Source organism: Trachinotus anak, unplaced genomic scaffold (genome assembly GCF_046630095.1).
Source record: "Trachinotus anak isolate AG129_WGS33_773 ecotype Australia unplaced genomic scaffold, CSIRO_AGI_Tana_v1 ptg000025l, whole genome shotgun sequence".
Classification (NCBI taxonomy): domain Eukaryota; kingdom Metazoa; phylum Chordata; class Actinopteri; order Carangiformes; family Carangidae; genus Trachinotus; species Trachinotus anak.
This window is the reverse complement of record NW_027273876.1, coordinates 4,645,458-4,668,257: the sequence shown is the minus strand read 5'-3', so window position 1 is coordinate 4,668,257 and position 22,800 is coordinate 4,645,458. Positions and strand designations below refer to the sequence as shown.

Below are 22,800 nucleotides of genomic sequence, written 5' to 3'. Positions count from 1 at the left end.
GTGTTTGGCATTTTGCCTTAAAAAAATTACTTTGACAATTAATTGATCATCAAATTTGTTGTCAGATGTTTCCATTTACAGTGATTTTAAACAGCGAAATCAACATTTGAGAAATAAAACCCAGAGAATGGTTGGCAGTTTTACCTGCTAGATGCTCCAGACAACTAATCAATTATCAAAACTGTTGTTGATTTATCATCTGTTGATTGATAAATTGATTAATCACATAATTGTGAGTGGATTTCTGAGTGTGTATGAGTAAACAGATATATGAATGGAGTACATTAGATCATTTCGGAGATTGATGAAAAAACAGCAATGCATCCAGAATGTGACAAAAGTCTATTAATTATGCATAAAGAAACCACACTAATGAATATATGCAACATTTGAGGAGTTAATAAATTATGTAGAGTGATAATGAACATGCAAGGTGTGATGCCTTTGCAGTGAATGGATAAATGACGCGTGTTCTAATATTAACTGAGGTTACTGGTTGACCTAGAGGTTTCCTGCCAAAGGTCAGGGACACCACTGCGTCTCACATCTCACTTTACACTTCACTATGGGCTGAATAAATATGGCAGACAGAAAGAAAAGCAGAGACAGAGGCAGAGGGAGAGAGAGAGAGGCCCGTGACTGGTAGATGTGTGGCCTGCTCAGAGGGGCATTGTTGGAGCTATGAGAGGACAATGCACTGCCCCCGCCCTGAATACTCGCCATACCAGCTGACCAGCCATTACCAACACTGCTGCCCCGTTACAATTCCTGCTGCTCAGACACACACACACACACACACACACATATACACACAAACACACACACACACGCTGCATCCCACCCAGCCTCAATCATAAGTTCAGTCTTACATGGCGAAAACTTTCTGTGTATAACTGTGGACAGAGGAGAGAAACCAGGTGGGAGGTCAGCAGCGCCTGACAAAAGGCTTAAGTCAAGGCATGCATGGGCACACATATTGTCTCGCCTCTGTGTGTGTGTGTGTGTGTGTGCACAAGTGTGTGTGATTTACAGCAAGTTAAGTTTAGATCCTAGCACCTATCTGTTCCTTCAGCAATAACATTTCTCTTCCCAAAGAGGTAGCCACCCAGAGAGGACGAGCACACCTCACACCGTCTTATTATTTCAGGATCCCTGACAAAAGTCCTGACGGTGGAGGGAGTGAACAGAGGAGGGGGGTTCGTGCTGTGTGAAAGGCTGCGAGAGGCAGTGATGGGAGAAGTATTCACACCATTTACCGAAGTAAAAACAGCAGTACCGGGATATAAAATACTTCATCACAAGTAAAAGTCCTGTATTCTAAATCTGATGAAAGTAAAAGTTCAGAAGTGTCATCAGCAAATGATAAAAGTACATTATCATCACTGAGTTTTAATGTTGTAGTAGTAATTTGAACTGCTTCATACACTGTTCAACCATTTTCCCTAAGAACAAGTACTTTTACTTCTGATACTTCAAGTGTAATACTTTTTTTCGAATGCAGGACTTTTACTTGTAATTGTTTTCCTGGACCTTCAACTTAGACGCATTGATGAGAAAATGGGCCCCTGGGCACAGAGAGGCAAAAGGCCCTCCACCCTCCTGTCCTAGACCACTAGTCTGACAGCGACACTAAATCATTTGAGTCTCTTTATGGTTGTTTTTGTAGCTGCTTTGTGTTACTTTGTGGATGTTTTGCATGTTTTTATGGTTTTTATGTGTGCTTGTATAGTGTCAGCACCCACTTTGTGTCTCTTTGTGGCTGTTTTGCCTCTCTTTGGGACTCCCTGTAGTCCTGTTGTGTCTCTTCAAGGTTGTTCTGTGTCTCTGCAGTCATTTTGCAACACTTTGTGGTCGTTTTGCTTCTCTGTGAGATTGTATTGCATCAGTTTGCGGCCATGTTGGGTCTTTTGAACTGAGCTCTCTGACTTTCAAACAAGAATTATGAACAGTCACTTCATACAGAGGCCAGGGGCCCCCTGACCCCTCAGGCCCCTGGGCCTGAACTTCTGCATGAAGTCACTGTTAATAATTCTTGTTTTAAAGCAATAAAACTCCCTACAGCACCAATTATATATACATTTAGTTGAGTAAAAAGCACAATATTTCCTCAGTATTTAAAAATTGCAGGCTACTTAGGTGCAACACTTTATGACACACACACACATACTTGTACTTCTATCTTTGTGAGGACACTCGTTGACATAATGCATTCCCTAGCCCCTGACCCTAACCTTACCCATCACACCTGAGTGCCTAACCCTGACCCTAACCTTACCCATCACACCTGAGTGCCTAACCCTGACCCTAACCTTACCCATCACACCTGAGTGCCTAACCCTGACCCTAACCTTAACCTTACCCATCACACCTGAGTGCCTAACCCTGGCCCTAACCTTAACCTTACCCATCACACCTGAGTGCCTAACCCTGACCCTAACCTTACCCATCACACCTGAGTGCCTAACCCTGACCCTAACCTTAACCTTACCCATCACACCTGAGTGCCTAACCCTGGCCCTAACCTTAACCATCACACCTGAGTGCCTAACCCTGACCCTAACCTTACCCACCACACCTGAGTGCCTAACCCTGACCCTAACCTTACCCATCACACCTGAGTGCCTAACCCTGACCCTGACCCTGACGTTAACCTAAACCTAATTCTAACCATAACTCTAAAACCAAGTCTTAACCCTCAACATGTGATTTGAAAAAGTGAGGACCGGCCAAAATGTCCTCACTTTCCCAAAATGTCCTCACTCTGTTGGTAAAATACTTTTTCCGGTCCTTACTATGTAGCAAGTACACACACACACACACACACACACACACACACTTCAGTGATGGACAGTGACTGTTGCAGAGCAGGTGTACATACCTATGCAGAGCTGTTATATTGTTAAACCGTGGGTGTGGGGTGTGCACGGCGCTGAGGGGACGAGCACCAGCCTCCTCCCCTCTGGCAGCGGTTACGCGCGGCGCGCTCCCGGCAGCCCACTCGTGCTGCCGCTGTACTGTAATCATATGACCGGGAGTCGATCCCCGCTGCAGAAATACCGACACACAGGGCGGACACAGGCGGAGCAGCCGGGGCGGAGGACGCCGTCAGAGGGTCGAGCTGTAGCCGCTGAAGAAGTGCGCGGAGCCGGTGAAAGTGTGGCCGAACAGAGGCAAACTCCCCCCATAGAGGAACTTTTTTCAAAGTCTGGAGAGAGAGAGAGAGAGAGCCGGACAGAGGGGGGGGGACCTTTGGAAGAGGAGAGGGCTCTCAAACGCAGCCTTAACCGAGGGACAGTCGCTTTAACCGGGGCAGAGATCTGAGTTTTATCCGCCTGCTACAGAGGCGGGCAGCGGGTGGAAGCCCCTGGGGTGTTTTTATTTTATCTTATTTTATTTTTTTATCTGGGGTGTGTGTGTGTGTTTTTTTTTTTTTTTTTTTTTTTTTTTTTTTTATTTCCCTATAAGTTTTTCGACTTAGGAAGTGCTGTTGAAGCAGAAAGCCATGGTCGGGGAGACAGAGGTGAAGGAGAGACCCAAGTCCAACCCGGACTATCTCATGCAGCTGATGAACGACAGGAAGGTGATGAGCTCCCTGCCCAACTTCAGCGGCATCTTCACGCATCTGGAGCGGCTGCTGGATGAAGGTAACAAACCTTCTCCTTTGGCTGCAAACGCTGAGTTTTAGTGTTAATTGAAATTATTGTCATTGACTCACTTTATTGAATAGTCATTAAACTGCAGGAGTTGCTCACTGGCTCCAGGGAGACGTGACAGAAATGTGACCCCAGCCAACACTGAGAGATGCTAATGATAAATTGTCCAACACTTGCATTGTATTTTAGGGTTCACAGAGCAAAGAAATGTTTAAAAAAAAATAAAAAAAATATATATGTGGGTGTAGGATTTGTAAATTCCCTGGAGTCACAGTTTTAATTTGGTGAGAGCAGCAGATGAGCACAATCTCTGTCACACACACCAAAAGACCTCTCTCTCTCTCTCTCTCTCTCTCTCTCTCTCTCACACACACACACACACAGTCAGTTGCTGATGGGAACAAACAGACAGTTGTTAGTCTTTCCCAGTGACCTAATGCGCAGGCTTATGTGAATGCTGCAGCCCATCCCTGAGCAGGAACGAGAGCATGTCACGGCGTAAAATATTTGATCTGAAGCTGCTAACAGCCTCCAAAGACACGCTGTCTGCACAGCTGATCAATGCACCGCACTTGTTGATGACCAACATTTTTTTCAAGCAGCTTTGAAACAGCTCTAAAAGGCGTAAACAAGAATCCCAGCACTTTCTCCATTTTATTTTATTTATTACTTTGTCACTTGTGTCCCCTTTTTGAGCGTCACTCTCTAACAGTTGTTATAAGCGATCAAAGCCTCTCGTCGCTGCTGTTGCTGCACATCAGGATCACTGAGGTCCCGACTTTGTGCTCTGTGACAAGTCTCATGACGCAGCAAGGTTGTTCTCATACCAGACGACCTCTGCGGCCTGACAAACGGGTCAGCTTAACATCTCTGGCTGTGCTCACGCTGAAGACTGACGGCAGAGCGTATTCATCCCTCACACATGATACTGTGACACCCACGGTCAGAGGGAAAGGCTTTGTACCATGCCCATTTTCAGCCTGGCTGTATCTTCCGCCTGAGTTATGCGGACAGGGCACTCAGGCATAAGGGCTCTGTACCAAAAAACTTTGTGCAGGGTAATAAGAAAGCCTGCCAGTCACACATTCTCTCATGGTGCATGTTTCTTTGGCCTATATATAAACCTACAACAAGTTGAAGTGTTAAGATAAGGCCCGTCACAGCTCCCCCCTTTATCTTTCTCTCCTTCAAGTCTCTTGTTCTTCTTTCACTTCTCGTTTCCTCCAGCCGGTTGCTCCCTGTTTTAACTCAGGACTGTGACAAAAGCCCTGCTCGTCTGCGCAGATTTCTGTTGCGTTTGTGTGTGTGTTTTTTTAATTGTCACTTTTGGTCTGCAACAGGTCAGAATAGGTTATTAGAGGAGCGTCGTTGTCACTGTAGCTGTGGCTGTAATTATAGTGTCCTACTGTAGTTATTATGGTCAGACTTATCACTCTCAGAGCAGGGAGACATGGCTGTCAGCCTGCTTAGGTCAGATGATATTTGTGCCTCAAGGCAGTTATTCTGTGTGTGTGTGAGAGTTGAAACCAGGGGCCTGTGTGCATGTGTTGCGTTTGTGTTTGTGTGGTGCAGTAGTCAGTTATTATTGTGCTAGCGTGTCATTACACAGGCATCAGAGACGAGCATTGGTCATTGAGACAACCCTAAACAAACAGACAGGCAGACATAGTCTCATTTATGATGTTGCTTCTGCACCAAACCTAAGCCAAAAAGTTCCACCTTTTAAGAAATTGATCTTAATACTAAAATTAGTTGATTATGTTTGGGTTTTTTTTTAGCAAATTTCAGCCATTACTTCTGATAATTACAAATTAACGATCCCGAATATATTTCTATGTTTTCTAGAGCTGCAGCAATTACTTGAATGATCAATTTGTAGATCAAGAAAATTAAGAGGCAGCTATTTTGATTATGGATTAATTTCAGCAAAAACTGCAGCAGTTTTCTGGTTGCAGATTCTCCAGTGTGAGAATTAGCAGATTCTCTGTTTTACATCATTATAAACTGATAATCTTTGGACTGTTGGTCGCACAAAACAAGACACTTGAAAATGTCAGCAAGGACTCTGGTTATAGACATTATTTAGCAAATCTACAGGTCTAGAGATTTGTTGATAATAAAAGTAATCGTTGCTGTCTGCAACTGTGCTGCAACTTCAAAAACACAGCTGGGTAGAGTAGGTCATTGTGACATCCACTGACATGTGTGTTTTTCTCTCGCATTATTTGCAGAGTGAAAGGGGAACAGTGTGTGTGTGTGTGTGTGTGTGTGTGTGTGTGTGTGTGTGTGTGTGTGTGTGTGTCAAACACTGCTGGAGAAGGTAACAGAAAGAGAGAAATTGTCAGTAATAGAGGAGGCCTGATTGCAAAGCATTCAGTGGTTAGATTCTACATTGTGGTGCAGAATGCTTGTGACTGTCTCCCTGACTGCCTGTCTGACTGCCTGTCTGTCTGTCTGCCTGTCTGTCTGACTGCCTGTCTGTCTGCCTGTCTGTCCGTCCGACTGTCACATTCTGCGCCTCCTGTAACTCTGGTAACAGTGAGTCATCTTCCTAAAAAAAATGGAAGGTCACAAAAGAAATGTGACCGGACGTCCTCGGTTCAGTTCGCTCAGCTTAACTTTTTGTCCCTCTGTCTTCCCAAGAAATCGGCAGGGTACGCAAGGACATGTACAACGACACGCTGAACGGCGGCATGTTCAACGGGCGGGACATGGAGGAGCTTCCCGAAGCTATCGGCCCCGTGGCTCAGCTGCAGGAGAAGCTCTACGTGCCTGTCAAAGAGTACCCTGACGTGAGTGGACAAATCCGTGACCTTTGACCTTTTTGGAAGAGTCTCTGTTTACTTTTCGTTGTTGTCACTTTATCTCCTCATAGCTACAGAAACGGGGCCAGAAAAGTCAGTGTTCCCTTTAATCACAGGGGACTTTTTGCTTTACATTTTATCTAAGAGCTGATTTCACCCTGAAAACATCTGTGCTCACACCCAGTGATGTCATCTAGACTTAAAATTGATCAGTAATGATTCTCTCGGCCACTGTTTCCAATAAGATAAAAAGACACTAATAATTAAGATTCAGATTAAGACAACCTTTGTTTACTTAAAAAGGCAGTAATTTCATTTAAACTCTCACTGTCATCTAATTTTCAGCCTCAGGTTTACACTATAAATATTTATAGGAGCTTAAAAAGGTAGATTAAGTTTCTTCTCCCAAACATGAATTCAAGTGTGCTGCAGCGAGGAGACTCCCCCATCCAGCACATCGCTGCTCACGCCAAGTACGGTTAAGCACTTCAATATGAGCTGCGTTGATCCAAATTGAATGGCTCACATGATTTTCTCCATGCATCAGCTCGCCAATCACCGAGTACAATGACAGGCTGTCCTCACTCACATGACAGGAGGCTAACAGGACACACACACACACACACACACAGATACAGGAGTGCTCTGGAAAACAGTTGAGATCAGGGTTAAATTTAGAGAGCAGTTCCTCTGTCTGGATTTGCGAGTGTTGGTAGGGAGACAAGGGTCATCCTAGAATATGTTGTAACTCTTTGAAGTGAACATTCGGTTAAACTCAGTGAGAAGTGCAAGAGGAGGAGGCTGGACAAATGTTATGAGAGGAGTGTAAGACAAAAACAGAGGGGCAGTGGTGAAGAAACACACACACACACACACACACACACACACACACAGGGGCAGCTGTCTAGTTAATCACTCAGTCCTAGTGACAGATAAGGTTAGGAGAACGGCGCTGTCCTGTCATGCCACCAGCACCAGCCAGCACCCATATAATGAGCTATTTTTGTCTCTCCTAGTAACACAGACACATCACAGACGCACAAACCTCAAAGCCACACTCACTCGCAGCACATGTAAATACAAACACACAATACAAAGACAGTTTGTGTGTGAATGTGTGAATGTGTGTGGTGTAAAATGTGTCTTCGGGCCTTGTATATTTTTAATCTGTGTGTTTTGCTCTTTTGCGTAGTTCAACTTTGTTGGGAGGATCCTGGGCCCACGTGGCCTGACAGCCAAACAACTGGAGGCAGAAACCGGCTGCAAGATAATGGTGCGAGGAAAGGGCTCCATGAGAGACAAGAAGAAGGTACACACACCAAGAAACGCACCCGCAAACACACAACATACATGCATCTCATCTTGTCGTTGTCTTGTTAAATCTGCTTTCTTTACGTGACTCTCAGGAATGTTTTTGTATGTTCACATAACATTTATTTAAAGGAACAGTTTGACATTTTGGGAAATGAGCTTATTCTATAATTTGCCAAGAATTAGATGCAGTTGATGAGCTTAGCTCAGCATAAAGATTGGCAACAGGGAAACAGATAGCTTTTGTCCAAAGATAACAAAATCCACCCACTAGCACCTCTAAAGCTCACAAATTAAAACGCTACATCAGGTTTGTTTAATTTGTCCAAAAGAAAAAAACACGTCTGTGCTGGTTGCCTGACAACTTCCCAGGAAACAGTCTGGCACATAAACCCATAAAAACACAATTTCTCATTTTACGCTTAATTTTCCTTTTGGTTTGAATTAAACAAATAAGATATAAGGGGTTATTTATTGAGCTTCAGCTGCTAGAAGGTGGATCCTGTCTCCTGTCCAGCTCTTTCCCCCTGTTTCCAGTCTTTATGCTAAGCTAACTAACTGGCAACTGGCTGTAGCTTCCTATTTACTGTACAGACATGGGAGAGGCATTTATCTTCTCATTTAACTAGCACGAAACCAAAATAAGCATATTTCACAAAACTTCAAACTATTCCTTTAAACGTTTCTTCTGCACATCCAGGCTTTCATTTGTTTCCATTCAACTTGATCCATCGGACTGAACATTATGTGCAATTCTTGTCAACGTTACATTCTTCATGTGCTATAAATTGAGCTTATTTCGAGACACATTACCACTCAGCGATAACAACACTGAAAAAAACATGAAATAAACGAGGACATGATGTTTGGATGCGTGAGAGAAGACTTTCAGCAGCTTTCACATCAGTACAATCCAACAGCGGCCCTGCAGGACAGGAAATATCAGCTCAGAAATGTTAAAATAACTTTGATTTGCTTCTGAAAATGTTCAGCTGTGATGTGATTTGTAGAAACCTGTAAAAACATGCTGCAGCCCGAAGTCCACAGATACCAAAAAGTGCTTTTTACCAAATGTTTCATGGGTTTAAAATCAAAATCTCACACATGCAAGAAAAAAAACAAAGCAAGTAATGGAGAGATTGAGGTTCATTAGTATTTGGATGGTCTCAGTCCACACTTTTATCTATCTATCTATCTATCTATCTATCTATCTATCTATCTATCTATCTATCTATCTGTCTATCTGTCTGTCTGTCTGTCTGTCTATCTATCTGTCTGTCTGTCTATCTATCTATCTATCTGTCTGTCTATCTATCTATCCTTCTCCAACACTGAGTTTTTGCTGCACAGTTTTTCTCTCCTGTCCTGGTGTTCAGTCCATCTGTCCTCCCTTCCTCTCCCCTGGTGTCTGCTGTTGGACGGAGTCGGCTCAAGCTTTCCAAACGGCAGGTGGAGCAAGTCCAGCATTCCTCCACCACCCCCCTCTCTCTCTCTCTCTCTCTCTCTCTCTCTCCAGAACATTCCCTACCCCGCACGCCCCTCAGAGAGCAAGAGACACACACACACACATATACAGACACACACAGAGACAGAGAGGAAGGAAAACAGAGACACAGTGGGAGGCAACAGGGGGAGAGGAGAGAAAGATGTTGACTTTTAGTGTTCTTCAAAATGATACATCTCACTTGACCAAACATCCTCAGAGAATACAACCTCCCAGCACAGCAGATACAAAGATTTGTAATTTCAGTTTTTCACTGAGCTGCTTAAAAGTTATTTCATTAACATCTGGTTGTTAGCGGCTCTGCGAGGCTGTGCTTAAAGGAATAGTTTTGGAAAATGCACTTAAACTCTTTCTTCTTAAGTATAAAGCTGCAGTTAGCTTAGCATCAAGACTGGGAGCAAAGGGTAACCGCTAGCCTGGCCAGGAAGTCACTGCAACCAGCCAAGAAATATTTCCAGCACATAAAGGTCGGGTCAAGACTTGGTGTCCGTCCACGTTGGAAATTCAGAGTGTTTGTTTGAGTGGTTGTTCTGAAGGTCCACACTCGAAGTTGGGGTGAAAAGCCGACGGTCATAGGGAGGGCGGAGGCGTGACAGTCTAGTTGTGTGACAAATAAATAAAGAGATAGAGAGAGTTCAAATCTCTGGGACCAACACCCCCACACACCCACCAACATTTTTTACAGATTAAACAAACAACATGTAATGTGTTAATTTATGAGCCTTAGACATGCTATTAGATGGATTTCATACTCACGGGGCAGGTTAGCTGGTTACAGTCTTTATGCTAAGCTAGGCTAAGATAAGCTAACTGCCTCCTGACTGTATCTTCATGTTTATCAGTCTTCTCATTTCATTTTCACCACCAAAGTAAATCAGCGAATTCCTCAAACTGTCAAACTATTCTGTTAGCGTAGCAGTGCTTTGAGCTAAATGCTAACATCAGCGATGACACTGCTAATACTGATATCCAGCGGTTCATGTTCGCCCTGCCAATATTTACTGATTAGCACTAAGTATAATGACATTAATGAACGTCATGGCAATCCGTCCGAATGTTGTTGAGAAATTTAACTGAGAACTAACTAAGTCATCGTCAGGTCAGAGGATCACCACAGTTGTTAGGATTCATCCTCTGGGGAAAACAAATGACTGTACAAGCTTTTATGGCAATCCATTCAAAATTAGTCGTCGTATTTCAGTCTGGACCAAAGCGGCGGACTGACATCGCCGTTCCCTGGAGTTAGTGTGGCTAAAAATAAAAACAAATCCCTGTCACAAGTTTGCCAAGCCCATAGACTGTCTTCAGATTGCTTAATTTATCTGATGAACAAATTACATCGACCTGAAACAGAGGAAAGCAGCTAATCCAGCTTCTGTTTGGTATTTATTTTTATAACTATTTTGAACACAAGGTTATCCAAAACAGACAATTACAGCCGCTTCATTTTATGAATAACAGGGAAGGAGACCAACAAGTATAAACAGTAATAACGTCTGTGTGTGGTATTTTTACTTGATAATGACTTAGTAAACAATTATTAATGGTGTCATTGTCATTGTATCAGCAACAGAATATCAATTAGCTGACAAATCCTTTCTGCTTCTTCTGTTTTGATAAAGTTGAGATAAAAAAAACAAAACAAACAAAAAAAAATGGTGTGATTTGGGAAAATGTTACAGAAAACATCTGAGTGCAGAACCTTCAATAAAATGAAATACCAAACTTGTGTAAGCGCTTTAGGGCAACATGGTCTTTGGTCCCAAAGCTGCGTTACACGACCTTGAGCGTTGTGTGTGTGTGTGTGTTTGTGTTTGTGTGTAGCTGGAGGCCGATCCACGAACGGAGCCAGAAACAGAAGAAGAGTGAAATCCTGTTTTGTCTCTGCAGTAATGGACCGAGCTCGGGCGGTGCACACAGACTGAGTTTATAAACCGTTTGTATGTTCCAGGAGGAGATGAACCGAGGGAAGCCCAACTGGGAGCACCTGAGCGAGGACCTGCACGTCCTGATCACGGTGGAGGACACACACAACCGGGCCAAGATCAAACTCCAGCGGGCCATCAACGAGGTCAAGAAGCTTCTCGTGCCTGCTGTGAGTATCGGTCCGAAAAAAAAAAAACCAACCCCCCGTCTGGCGTCAGATATTACGGCCTGATGGAAAAACTGTGTGTGACTGGATGAGGGTTCACTGTGTTGGTATGCATGGAAGGGGGGAGGGGATTGTCAGTCCAAAAAGTGTGTGTTTGTGTCTTTTTTGTGTTTTTGTGTGTCTCTGTGTGTATGAGAGAGTACGTGTAAGGAGTTAGGGTAATTAGGGTACACACATAAAGGGGTTTCCATGGTAACCCCGGGTTGTTTGAAAGGCTGAGGGAATGAATGGAGAGTCTGTTCACTCGTTCTCCCCACTCCATCACTCCTTTCACTTGTTCACAACTCACTTCATTCCCAACTACTGGCTACAGTATTCCTTTTTCTCCCTGGGTTTTTTTTTTTCTCCTTGTCTTGTTGTCCGCACAAGAGGACATTTTGATTGCACTCCTCAACATTTCTCACATTCTCCGGCCCACCTACCTCCCCCCTACAGACTCACATACGTACATAAAAATAATGACAAATAAGAAATGGGAAGGAACATTGCACAGACATGGGCACACAGACAGGGGGGGCTTCCACCCTCTAAATTATCCCCTGTTTGACATAAGCACAGAAGCACATATTTTGAAATCACAAGGCTCTTTCCTTTTTTTGTCCCCTGCATTATTTACAACAATAGAAACAGGCTGAAAAGACCAGCAGGGGGATTTCTATTGCAGCAATCAGCCGCCACTTCCTGCTCTAACCACAGCACGGTATCGTATGTGAGAAATGTCTATAGGCAATCAGGAGCTCAAACACCTGTTAATCTGTGTTTGTGCGAGTGTGTGAGTGTGTGTGGGGCAGCTAAAGTTAATGATATGTGTTAGTTTAACCCGGCCGACCTTGCTCTTCAACTGTAAATCAGTCAAGCTTCTCACCAAGCTGTAACTGGAGCTAAGAAGCTAGCGTGTTTGACACTGAATCTGTCCTGTGTGGTGGAGCGGCTGTGTGTCAAGGTCTGGTCGTCTCCTCTGCAGACGATGTAAAAACAAGAGCAAAAAAAAAAACAAAAACCAACAGATGTCTTTCGTTTTTGAAAACATTTAAACTGAATCAGAATTAGTTTCTGCATACTGTAACATTTCCTGACTTTTTGACCAGACGCTCACAAAAGTCGATTCATTCGCTTGTGAAAACGGCTGAATGACCGCGCTGTGCTGCTGTGCTTGCATGTGTTGGTGTGCAGGCTGAGGGGGAGGACAACCTGAAGAAAATGCAGCTGATGGAGCTGGCCATTCTCAATGGGACCTACAGAGACGCCAATGTCAAGACGCGTAAGGATGACATCACAGTTAACATGTGGAGGAGGGTTGGTGGGTGACAAAGGAGGGGTCTTGTTACAGGAGTCCACTGTATATATGAACAATGCCTCTGTTCCTCCTGTTAAATGGTCTGTTTGTCCTCTCCTCTTCTTCCCTGTCTATTGTACGTGTGTTCGCTTTGTGTGTGCGCTCGCGTGTGGGTGTGCACACACTTGCAATATTGTGCGTTTGTGTGCCGCGCAGCCACCGCCGCCTTCCCGCTAGGGACCCCTCAGGCGCCTCGGATCATCACAGGCCCGACGCCCGTCCTGCCTCCCACCCTGCGCAACCCCGCCCCCGTCACCACGCCGACCATCATGCCTCTGATTCGTCAGATCCAGAGCTCCACCCTCGTGCCGGGAGGCAATCCGCACCCGGCGCTGGTGCAGCAAGGGCCCGAATCTGGAATCATCTACACACCCTACGAGTATCCCTACACACTCACGCCCTCCATATTGGAATACCCAATTGACTCGACCGGAGTATTAGGTATGTGAATTTAGAAGTTTATCACTTTCATACGTGGTCAATGGATGTATTGTGAGAACTGGATACTGAGCTCCAATGAGAGTTGCTCACAAGGCACATACGCCAAAAAACTTTTCCCGGCCACGCCCTCTTGTCCCATTCACTTTACACTGAGGAGACATCACTCACAAAAAAATAGCTTTTCTAATCTACATTATATATATTATAATACTGAATCTTTGCGGTTTTCATTTTCAGAATACACAGAGTAATAATTGGTATCCACACATGTTTTATTATGGCGTTCACAGGGCTTTTTGAGCCACATGTGCCTAAAAAAAGACCCGAGGCCCCATGAAACATAATATATGACATATATATATATATATGTGTGTGATGTTGCATATAAGGGGATATATTATCATCACATATAGACTATATTGAGATGTTGAAGATATAAGTTAAATATATAGTGAAATTTCTATATGTGCATATACTAAAGATACCTGATTAATTTATATATATTTATATATATGTTGCAAGAATCCATGTTAGCAATATATATTTAATTCACATATGCAAGTTTATTATAGTTATTCTTTTTAAAAAATTCTATATATTTATATTTATTTCTCATTTTTTAAACATGTCTTTCTTCTCATTATGGGAAAGTGGTCTCAGACTTTTGGACCCTACCATCTGTAATCTCAACATACCTATAGCATATTCACAGGCTTTGAGGTGGATATTTAAACATACATATTTTTATGGGCTGGACATTTATGAACTCGAATACAAATCCAAACTCAAACTTTTTCCATGGCTAAGTTTCACTGTGTTTCTCAGCAGATGGACTTTGCTCAGTTGCAGTCACATGACCTGAGAATGGGTTTTGAGTTTTGTCCTGATAGGTGACAATCATGTGGGGTGGGGTCATCTTGTTAAAATACTGTTTCCAGTATCATGAATGAATATTAAATCACTTTTTTTTTTAATTAACAAACCTGATCCAGATTTAAGTCTGAACTTTTACCCAACAAAACCTCAACCCAACCCAAAACCCAAACATTTAGACCAGGACCAACAGCAGATCTCAAGGCCATTATTATTGAACTAATTGGCTGCTGTATCCAGCTCTTGTAATACATCCACAACATGTACAGATGCATGCAGAAGCTCATTGCTGGCCTAACAGTCTCCTCTCCCTGTGTTTTTGCAGGTATGGCTTTCCCAACCAAAGGCTAAGCGATAGCAACCCTTCCTAGCACACACACGGACTGGCTTGCAGAGACCCCCCCCCCAAAATCTATCCCTCTCCCCCCCCCTCCACACACACATATACTTACAGAGCAAACACTCAGAGTTTGCTCATACTTTAGGACGACAGATTCCTCGACAGTCATTCTGTAGTCAAGTGTCCATTCCTGTTAATTTCCTCTTTGTATTAGCAGACTAGTGTTGTGGTGTGACAGCTACTTAACTTTTTTTAATAGTTCAGCTTCCGCTTGTAATTTTAACACTTTTTTTAGTGAACCCGTAGCTATTTTAGTGCTGCTGTTTGTGATTTAATATATGTTAAAGCTTATTTTGATCACAGAGCTATAGAGTGACTTTACTTACAGCTGATGTTGAAACTACTAGTGAAGCGTAGTCAGAGATTAGTGGTTTGGATTCATATTTTCCTTAGAAATCAGAAGACCACAAAACAACAAAAGAAAAAAAAAAAAAATCCTGTCTCTTAGAAGTGAGATGTTTTTGCTTATTTTTCACCTTCAGCCTTGAACACTTTGTAAATTCCTGGTTTCACTGATGTTGGTGCCATGGGTGGACTGTTTGATGTCTTTCTGATGAGTAACCTTCTGTGTTCTGTTTTGGCGATGTCAATGGCTGTTAGCAGGTGCCATGACCACTAAGGTACGACGCCACGACAAGAGAATCCATCCTTACCAAAGGGTAGTGACCACAGACAGAGGTTAGTTAGCTCACCAGCCACTTTAATGTGTATGTGTATGTGAGTGTGTGTGTTAGTGTGCGTGCATGCAGACCAATGGACCAATTTCAGTTTACATGCGTCTGTAATACGGCATGCCTAAAAAAACATAAAAAAAATAAATAAATAACTGTATCAGGCGCAAAAAGGTCACACGCTGAAGCGGCGTCAGTGCAAAATGTGAAACAGTATTTGTTGCAGTGAAAGTGAAATAATTGAGCAGAGTGGGAGGAACCATGTTAGGGGTGACAGCTGCAGCGGTTATCTTTGCTCGCCTGTTAGATAAACTGGACGGCTTGCGGGCCGGGACCCTCTCAATTAGAATGGGCCGCTCCATTCATGTGACTCGGTCCTTGTGACTCTGGAGTCCTCTCTCTCTCTCTCTCTCTCTCTCAGAAACTTTATTTTTTTTGTTGTTGTTTATCTCCTCATCACTACTTTTGACCCTGCAAATACTGTGGGAACATTTATTTATACCCAACTTCATTCCAGTAGATTTCCACAAATGTTTTTTTTTTTTTTTTTTTTATTATTATTGATTAAATCCTGTGTTGTGCCCAATGACTATATGACACTTAAAAGTAACAGTGGTTGTCTTTTTCTGAGGGTCATTAAATTCAATATGATCTTTGGTTTTTACTACTAAAACACAGCGTGATAACTACTGAAGTCTGTGTTACGAGCTCTTTTGTATGAAATACTGTTGTTTGTGGTCTTATCAGTCGCCCACTGGACTTTATCATTGGGGCTGTTTACATCTTTCATATATTTCCTAGCCAGAGTGGTGCTGTTACCATGTATTTAGCTGCAAAATAAATTTGTATATAGGGATTTTAAGGATTTAAGTGCTTATATGAAGCTTATGGAACAAAATCGCTTGGAAATACTTGTAGTATTTTTTTTTTTTTTTTTAGTTTTTTTAGTTTGTAAATTTTTATTTTTGTTTTTATGGTATGCTTTTTATAGATGAAGTGTCTCCATGTAAACTTCAAACTTTATTCAAAGTGTGTAGCTACTACTGTTTTAGTCACCACGAAGGTGGCAATGAAGGCAGTGTTATACTCTGTGTATTTAAGATGAGGTGACCTTCTCGATTCACAGGCCTCGTGACTGTTTTATGCAATAGAAATGGACTAGCTAGCTACAATATATGTGTGTGTGTGTGTGAGCAGTGGTGCTCTTGTTGTACACGATGGACAAAAAACACTAAAAGGCAATAAAGATGACTATTGAAAAAAATCTCTAAAGAAAACCAAAGCCTCTAAATTCTTGTAGTTAGTCTGTCTATTGTTAAATTGTTTCTTAAGTCCCTCTAAAATCACCATCTCTTAACCTCTCATTGCTGTCTCTTATGGTGCCTCTTTGCTTACTGTAGTCATTAGGTGCTCTTCTAATACTTCATAGCAAATAGATCAAACCATAATCAATAATCAGTTAATCACAACTGTTAATCACCAAGATCTTATGCCTGCTGCTAAATACCTCCACTTGTCAGTAAGCGAAAGTATTTCTGAGGCCCAGACACTTTTCTTTGGACATAAAGGTCACTCTCTCACCCACATGAAACCATGCTGTCTCCCTCTCTGTCCATGGTTTCACTGTCTGTCTGTGCTAGAAGTAGCCCAGCTAGCATGAGTAGTATCACTATAGCGGCAGTCACGCGACAGGAGGAGTATCTGCTACAACTTAACCCTGCAAACACCTTCATGAGCACGAGTGAGCGTCGCTAACCAGCCATTCCTTATGTCAACACCTGGTGGCTGATGTAAGCCCTTGTGAATGGTTATGGAGGGGCTCATGAAGGTGCTGTGCGACTCTTGTGTAATACCCCTCATGCTGTGTGACTGCAGTAGATCTGCCTTGTTGTCATCCTGACGCCACTAGCTGACACTAATCTCTCTTCTATCTTTTTTCTTTTTATGTCCCCTTTTATGTGCCCTTTTTGTTTCCTTTCCATGTCTGTCCGTCTCTGTCCGTCTAACTCTAGCTGCCACGGCAACTAACCCATGACCCCTTGACCTTCTGACATTTCCGCCCACTGATGACCCACCCATCTCTGCCCGCTGGCGTGCTCATTGGCCCACGGCCCCGCCACTCCCCCAGCTCAGCCAACCAGAGACCAGCACATTGGGAACAACCCGGCTGCTTCTGTCTAACCAACCAACCAGACGACAGCGATCATGGGAATAAACCTCAGGACCCCGCCCATCACCAAGTCCTAACCTAAACTTTACCAAACGTGCCTTCCGTACAAAACTCCAAAGCCAGTCTGTGATTTTTTTGTAACCATCCGACAGTCGAAATCCCAATCTGTATGAGTTATTGCCATCCAAGACCAGACTAGACTTTACTGAGGACGGGCCCCAAACTGGTGAAGGGCTCCTAAACTAATCCCTAGCTGTGCCAAACTGTTTCTCTGAGCTGCCCTACCCTCAGTCTATGCGACGCAATAATAAAGACTCTATTAATAACATGGTAACTATACTGATAATGATGGTAATTGTACTTATCTGCCACAGAAACCCTCCATGAACACTAAACTGAAAGATATGTTGATATTTTGTAGTAGTATTTTTCCTCAACAGGCACCTCTCACTTAACACGGGAAACTTTAAGACACACTTTAAAGGGATCGCTTCTTTCATGGCCCAACATACATTCATTTCTTTATGACACATTATAATTATTGTTAAAATAATATTAACCCGCTTTCCCTCAAAATGTAACACCAACGTGTGGTTCCAGTGATGTGGTTAAAATGTCATATTTTTTTTGTTTTTCGTGTTTTTTTTGTTTTTTTTTTTAAAGTGCATGCGCCATCTTTGAAGAATACTTAGAAGAAGCCATTGTTCAGTTGAGCAAAATGCCAGCGTGGAACCTTTTTCCCCAAAAAGCGACAGGTGCTCAGTGAGGAAAAATTACAAACTGGAAATCCAAAATGCCAAAGTATCTCTGAGTGTTTCTGAAAAGGTAAAGCATCCGGATACTGAGTCGACACATATACACAGTAAATGCCAAGCTTGTACAGTACAGATACACACACATGCAGAGGGAAGGTTGCACTTCTTTTGTCTGAATCTGGAGGACTTTTACACAGCGATGCCTTTGCCTTTTTTCACACTACAGTATTGTGCGAGCTTGAACAACAGTGCCTTTATTTATTGAGCGCGATGGAACAATGTTACACCTAAATCTTATCACTACACCACGGCTTTGTGCCCAGCATGAAACGATGTTACTTGGGTTTATGCAGATTAATTATGACGGCTGGAAATGTGTCACACGTGTCGTCATTTTACGGCTTTACATCCAAAACTCTTTTTCAATTCATTGCCAAAAAAACAGTGGCTCATTTGAATTGGAAGTGCAATGCAGTATTGAAGCTCCAGCAACAGTGTCTGAGATGTTTATGCGAGGTTTTGGATGCCTCGAGAGAACAGTGTTACAGTTCATGTTTTTTTTTTGTTTGTTTGTTTGGTTTTTTTTGTTTGGTTGATTGTTTTATTGGAGATGAAGTCGTCCATACATATGTGTATCCACTTTTTCAGAGGGTGTGATATACTTTTACATACACGAAACCAGCTGATGCCTTGACTTAAAAAAAAAAAAAATCATGGAGTCGTAACATCTGTAACAAGTTTATAATGTATTTTTATATTTCATTTTGTACATGAAAATAACATTAAATGACCTTTTCAGATAAGAACATTATGCCTTATTATGTAGAATAATTTGATGAATATAACCTATATCCTTCATGTGTCATTAGTCATTCTCAATGTCCTGAGAAACTGGAGTCTGATGTTCTCTGTATTAACTTGAGCCTTTGAGATCAGCATTGCTTGCCTTCTGTGCCTTTTGTATACTATAAGTGTGACAATTAACAGTGTAGTACAACATTAATCTACTCTTCAGTGCCAAGTGTAGGTTACTAACTGTTACCACTTCTGTGATTATTAACCACTTTAATGGTATCTGTCTCTGCTTTGGATTCCTTAAAAAAAAAAAATACATGTGTGTCTAAAAACAATGAAAAACAAAAAGAAAGATATGTGTTGAACAATGAACTTTTAACTTTTAAATTATTCTGAGCAGGAATAACTCTTTGTACACTATTAAACTCATAGTTGTAAAACTAACAAACTTTGTTGCTTTTTCTCTGTAGCACTTAATTATGCAAATCAGCTTCCTTTCTGCATACTAATCACCAAACACTCCTCAGACTGAGGGACAGAAAGAAAACAGCAGATACTTCAGACAAAATGCAGGGAAAAGGCCACAACATGTTTTCCCCCCCACTTCTTTTTTTTTTAATGTTCTTTCTTTTGCTCTCTATCTTCCTCTGCTTTTTAAGTGGACATTGCAGACGTTGATGTGTGTAATAAGAGAGAACAAAACACACCCAGCTCACCATGGTTCCTCAGAGGCATGCGCATGTATAACAGAAAAAAAAAAAAAAGGAGGGGAGTTTCAGGTCTGGAGGACTAGATGGCTGGGGAATTGAAGGGAAATTGATTGTGCAAGCTCGCCCTCAAACATCTGCAGAGTAAATATTACACAGGATCACAGCCTGTCCCCGAAGTCTCTGAAAACCTACAGCTGTCATGGTAGCTAGATTTGTTTTAATTACCCCACCTCTCTGGGGGTGCACTTATTAAAGAATTAAAATATAAAAGGGGGTTATTTGAAAAATAAAAAGGTTTAGGTAATTTGAGCCCTTTTGAGTCTTTGACACTTGAAGTTAAAAGTAAAACCTCCCTTTAAACCACACATTTAAAGTTTCACACACTCAAAAAAAAACAAAAAAAAGCAGAATCACATGGGGTTTTCCGTGGTGAATGCAGCAGTGGGTGGCTCATTCGTCCTCTCCCTGCCCTTCCTGCTTTCATTGTGGAGTTGAGGGGTGATATTGAACTTCAGGCTTGGAGTTGAGCCTGCTCTGCGGCCGCAACCCCAACCCCCTGATCACAGAGAGAGAAAGGACATAATGTGACCGCTGCTGACAATCCTCTGGACAGGAAGAAGCAGAGTGGAAGCACTGAGTGGAGATAGCAGGAGAGAAAATAAAAGAGAGAGAGAATGTGTGGATAGGGATGGGTGGTGGTGCATGTGTGTGTGGATGGGTGTGTACTCTCTGTTGTCTCTGTTTTTCCTGTTTTCACTCAAGTTTCGTGCTGTGTGTTGTTTTTTTTTTCTTGTTCTCCGATTCTGGAATGAAACACTCTTCAAGCATCTGGCAATGTATTCTGCAGTCAGCTCTCACCATTGCCAACACTGGGGCCCAGAGCTCCCAGCGCTTACCATCAAAGTGTGTGTGTGTGTGTGTGTGTGTGTGTGTAGGAGAAAAAGAGAGAAAGTGAGAGGACAAGACAGGTTTGATTTACATAGCTATGTATGCGTGGCGTTCTCCACATAATGAACAGCTCCAGATTTCCTCTGCTTGGTAAATATTTGATGACCGAGCGGCAGCGGAGTGATTTTAGCCGAATAACAGTGGAGTCCTATAAGCTGCAGGGAAACGGCTCAAAAAGTTGTATTTCAAACCCCTCTCTCCCTTGTCCTCTTCCCATGTAAATAAGGCCAACTCCCCCTAACTCCACACACCCCTCTGAGGCTGTTTAAAGACCCAACACTGTCTCCTTGTCTCCTTGACAACCAGCATACACTGGGGTCCTGTCGTGGCCTCTCTGTCTTTTGTGTTTGGGAGCTCAGAGAGACAGAAAGAAAGGGAGAGAGGGAGCGAGGAGAGGAGAGGAAGTAGAGGATGAAAACAAGAGTTGCTGAAAAAGATGACAAAGATGACATCACAGCTATATTATCCCACAACTGAGAATTTGGTTCGTAGCCCAGTGATGATGATGATGATGATGATGATGATGATAACTAGCCAGAGGCACAAAATGGGTGGCAGGTCAGTCTGGGAGAGAGAGGGGAGGGGGTGGAGGGAGAGAGAGAGAGAGAGAGAGAGAGAGAGAGGCCCAGGGCTGAATGGGGCATTGTGGGAAAGACAGTGGGCACACTGGGCAGTAACACAGAGAACACTAACTCACAGATCATGCCAGAGAGTCTGAAAACACCCACACTGGGCGACAATGGCAAACTTCATCGCTCCACTTGGCCCCTTCTGAATACACACATACAATGGCAGAATCCAAATAAGATGCTCTGTTATTCGTGAAATTCAACACACTAAATTCCTTCAGTGCCTCTGTCCCTTTGACCGGCAGCAGATGGCTGCGAGGCTGAGCCGCATAACTGTGCGCGTACGTGTGCGTGTGTGTGGCCTCGTCGTCTCCATGTGTAAGTACACAGCAGGCATGAGAGGTGGGGAATCATGCGTTTTCAAGGCCTGATAGGTGCCATATGGAAGTTATTCAACCTGGCTCTACCTCCTTACTTCAATTAATGCAAAGGGAGTCATGCAAATTCAGCCTGTATCTGTCCATACTGCATGGAAAACAAATCTAACTAAATCAGTCAATTAAATCAGGCCTAATTAGAATGAGGACTGAGGAGCACCAGATCTAACAGGTTTAACCCTCCTACACTTTGGCTTGTCTTTACCATCAGCTCTCTGCTGCCTCCCTGTGTAGCATTTGAGGATGTCGACCCTTTTTTCTGACAAGATTTACAATAAACTGCAACAGGTGACCAGCAGAAAACAGTATGAGACATCAATAAGGCTGAGATGATCAGTTGATCAACAGAAAATTAAAAATAATAATAAAATAACGGGGACAGAGATGCAACAAAGTTCCTCAGACGGACTCAAATTGATGATATTGTAGGATTGTGTGGAACTGTGGTGGGCATTCTGCACAATTATCTGACACTGTATAGGCAAAAAGCTTGATTGATTAAATGAGACAATAATAATCTGATTAGATCAATAATCAAAGTAACAGTTAGTTGCAACCCCAGACAATAGGTGTACTGAATCCTTAAATTACCCCATATTCAATTTCATACATGTGTATCCATCCAGTGTAACATTTATTTCCAATGGTAATGTCTGCTTCTTCTGCAAAACACACACTGAAACCATTAAAAATGTTGTTTTCATGTCATCACAAACACACATAAAATCTGTATGTGTGTACATGTACTGATTAACATAGTTCTCCCACAGCCAAAATATAATATACATTAAGACAAATTATTTTATCCTCAGCCATTTTAATGCTTTTTTTGCTCTAGTAAATTCCATTTATATAGCAAATCTCTTAAATGCATGGATTTAAAAGCTGCAAAAGCAGATCTGTAATACTTTATTGATCACTTTGTGTAAACTGAAGAGTACTTTGTACTTGTTTTGTGTGTTCTTTGGATATTTGTGTATTTTTTAATGTTCGTGATTTTTACTTAGACAAAGATCAAGGGTTTGTTCGTGTCACTCTCAAAAAACTGAAAACAGATCCCAGATCAGTGTTGTAGTGTGTAGTGTTCCGAGTGTCCCCTGCTTCATCTGTTTGCCCTTGAGTTACATAAACAGCTTCCAGATCAGTTTTGTGATGCTCTGTTTCCCTTACACTGTTTGCCCTTGAGTTAAATGAACAGATCCCAGATCTGTTCTTGTGTCGTAAAGACGTGGGGCTTGCTAACGTTATCTAAACGCATTTGTCACTTTAAT

The 22,800-nt window shown here is 42.5% G+C and overlaps 1 protein-coding gene across 5 annotated transcripts; it reads left to right on the top strand.

Annotated features, from left to right (window-relative positions):
• The first annotated feature begins 3,026 nt into the window (after window positions 1-3,026).
• On the top strand, window positions 3,027-19,313 carry qki2 (QKI, KH domain containing, RNA binding 2). Of its 5 annotated transcripts, none has more exons than XM_071462475.1 (9): window positions 3,357-3,644; window positions 6,297-6,445; window positions 7,650-7,766; window positions 11,224-11,367; window positions 12,598-12,685; window positions 12,917-13,201; window positions 14,376-14,399; window positions 15,075-15,152; window positions 17,158-17,649. In XM_071462475.1, the coding sequence occupies exons 1-9, from the start codon at window positions 3,503-3,505 to the stop codon at window positions 17,178-17,180; spliced, it is 1,050 nt and encodes a 349-aa protein (XP_071318576.1). In that variant the 5' UTR covers window positions 3,357-3,502; the 3' UTR covers window positions 17,181-17,649. The 5 variants fall into 5 exon arrangements, with proteins under 5 accessions (XP_071318580.1, XP_071318578.1, XP_071318576.1 ...); XM_071462476.1 differs by having other exon boundaries at window positions 15,078-15,152; window positions 17,158-17,321; XM_071462477.1 differs by lacking the exon at window positions 14,376-14,399 and having other exon boundaries at window positions 3,075-3,644; window positions 17,158-19,313.
• The last annotated feature ends 3,487 nt before the right edge of the window (window positions 19,314-22,800 follow it).

What these genes read in the sequence shown, in the direction of transcription:
- qki2 (XM_071462475.1), top strand. Translation starts at nt 3,503, where the DNA reads ATGGTCGGGGAGACAGAGGTGAAGGAGAGACCCAAGTCCAACCCGGAC. An exon ending in GGAGCGGCTGCTGGATGAAG is followed by an intron (nt 3,645 to 6,296) that starts GTAACAAACCTT and finishes TGTCTTCCCAAG; the next exon opens with AAATCGGCAGGGTACGCAAG. An exon ending in AGAAGCTTCTCGTGCCTGCT is followed by an intron (nt 11,368 to 12,597) that starts GTGAGTATCGGT and finishes GTTGGTGTGCAG; the next exon opens with GCTGAGGGGGAGGACAACCT.